General features: G+C 44.1%; 1 protein-coding gene across 1 annotated transcript in view; it reads left to right on the plus strand.

The window, feature by feature from the left end:
* The first annotated feature begins 1,228 nt into the window (after positions 1 to 1,228).
* The window catches only part of LOC107566389 (sorting nexin-2-like), a 20,511-nt gene continuing 19,112 nt past the window's right edge, over positions 1,229 to 2,627 (plus strand). Inside the window, exon 1 of the mRNA XM_016251834.1 lies at positions 1,229 to 1,433. Within this exon, the coding sequence (XP_016107320.1) occupies positions 1,350 to 1,433 (84 nt within the window). The 5' untranslated portion in view covers positions 1,229 to 1,349. The remainder of the gene's footprint in view (positions 1,434 to 2,627) is intronic.

Raw genomic sequence — 2,627 nt, forward strand, 5'->3', positions numbered from 1 at the left:
TGAGTGAGTGTGTGAGTGTGCATGAGTGTATGCGTGCGTGAGTGTGATTGTGCATGTGTATGCGTGCGTGAGTGAGTGTGTGCATGAGTGTATGAGTGTATGTGTGAGTGAGTGAGTGTGTGAGTGAGTGTGTGAGTGTGCATGAGTGTGTGTGTGCGTGCGTGCGTGAGTGCGTGAGTGTGTGAGTGAGTGAGTGTGTGTGTGTGTGTGTGTGTGAGTGTGATGTAAACTACACATCTGGTCTGACTGACAACAAATCTCTAAGCAGTTTCACAAAACCAGTGATTTTTTTTGTCTTTCTATTTCTTAATCACACACCTGTTCATTTATAGATGAATTGTGTGTGTGTTCTTTGCTTTTCTTCTTGTATATTTAGCTTTTTGTACTTGAAGACAGAAACTCAAGGAAAAAGCAGCTTTTGAAATCTGGTTATTCATTAATAGAGCGAGTGATTCGACAGATCGCTCTTAATCAGTGTATGCGTGCGTGAGTGTGCATGTGTGAGTGTATGCGTGCATGAGTGTATGCGTGAGTGAGTGTGTGTTTGTGAGTGTGCATGAGTGTATGCGTGCGTGTGTGTGATTGTGCACGAGTGTTTGTGTGTGAGTGAGTGTGCATGTGTAAGTGTGCATAAGTGTATGCGTGCGTGAGTGTGCGTGTGTGAGTGTGCATGAGTGTATGCGTGCGTGAGTGTGCATGTGTATGCATGCGTGAGTGTGTGTGATTGTGCATGAGTGTATGCGTGTATGTGTGTGATTGTGCATGAGTGTTTGTGTGTGTGTGAGTGAGTGTGCATGTGTGAGTGTGCATGAGTGTATGCGTGCGTGAGTGAGTGTGCATGTGCGAGTGTGCATGAGTGTATGCGTGCGTGTGTGTGATTGTGCATGAGTGTTTGTGTGTGTGTGAGTGAGTGTGCATGAGTGTGCATGTGTGAGTTTGTGTGTGTGAGTGTGCATGTGTATGTGTGTGATTGTGCATGAGTGTATGCGTGTGTGCGTGAGTGTGTATGTGAGTTTGTGTGAGTGTGCATGTGAGTGTGTGTATGCGTGAGTGTGCATGAGTGCGTGTGAGTGTGTTTGTGTGCGTGAGTGTGTATGTGAGTTTGTGTGAGTGTGCATGTGAGTGTGTGTATGCGTGAGTGTGCATGAGTGCGTGTGAGTGTGTTTGTGTGCGTGAGTGTGTATGTGAGTTTGTGTGTGTGAGAGTGTGTTGTTTTTGTGGGCGTTCTGCGCTGTGAGGGCGGAGCATGAGCTGCATGAAGCGCTTCTGTCATGCGACTGAGTCACATGACTGGCTTCATCACACACTCGTTCTCTGACTGAGACTTTATTCGGCTGTTATTGTTGAAGATGGCGGAGGACAGGGAGCCTCCACCGCTGCCCGGTGTCCCGGAGCCGCAGGACGCGGAGGATCTGTTCGTCAGCGCGATGGAGGTGAGATTAAAGCCGCGCGCGAGCATCGCGTTCACAGATCGACACGCCCTTCTGCTCGCAGACTCTAATCACAAATCAGTATTCATAATCAGCGGCGTATTTCCATCTGATTCGGACAGATTTCATTGAATTTCACGAGCGAGTAGAGATGCCGAGCGCGCATGCGCAGCACGGGTTCCTTGCGCACATCAACGCTGCGTCTGCGTCTGCGCAGAAACTCCGTGCGATTAATATTATTATTATTATTATTATTATTAATATAGACTCATTTTCTGGAATTGCAAGCTAAAATAATAACGCGAGGAAGCCAGAGTAAGAGTTAAACTAATGCAAATGGCTATAAATCTAACATAGTTTCTCACCAACAAATACTATTGGTGTTATTTTGACATTTGTCCAAGTATGTCACGTGTTATTTTAAAAACTGTGATATTCTGTGAACTGCTGCATAAACACCACTGACCAGCAGTGTGCTAACCACGCAATATCACACAGATATCAGCACACCTCCCCAGATAATTAATCTGAAATATTTAAATATGCAAATGAGGCATTATCTAATTAAATTTGCATACATTTCCAGCATAAATCTGAACATTAGATGAATGCAGGTTCATATTAGAGTTAAAGGATTTTGGGTTTCTCTTTTTATCGCTCCATAAATCAGAAAATACTGTCAACAGACAGAACACAAAACACATTTTCACCATGTTTTTAGGAGTAAAATGTTGTATAAATCAGTGTGAATGAAATATGAACAAACCTTCAGAATATAGAGAGGAATAAAACTGTTTGTAAGAGAATAAAGTCTTTAAAGGTTGAAATCGACAGATGCAAATAGATAACGTGCAATACAATAAACACTTAAATGTGTGCTTTGCATGTTTTCTTCAGCAATATCTGGGCAGTGCATGAAAACACAATGTTTCGTCTGTAGCGTCTCGCTTAGCAGTGAATGTGAAGAAATATCCTTCATAAGCCTCAGTGCAGATCTTTACAGTTTACACCTGACCCTTCACACTTCCTGAGCTTCTGGTCACGAGTTTGTCACGTTATGACGTGTGTGTGTGTGAGTGTGAGTGTGTGTGTGTGTGTGAGTGTGTGTGTGTGAGTGTGTGTGTGTGTGGGGGTGTGAGAGTGTGTGTGTGTGTGTGTGTGTGTGTGTGTGTGAGAGTGTGTGTGAGAGTGTGTGTG

This window comes from Sinocyclocheilus grahami, unplaced genomic scaffold (genome assembly GCF_001515645.1).
Source record: "Sinocyclocheilus grahami isolate Dianchi unplaced genomic scaffold, SAMN03320097.WGS_v1.1 scaffold1072.1, whole genome shotgun sequence".
NCBI classification, from domain to species: domain Eukaryota; kingdom Metazoa; phylum Chordata; class Actinopteri; order Cypriniformes; family Cyprinidae; genus Sinocyclocheilus; species Sinocyclocheilus grahami.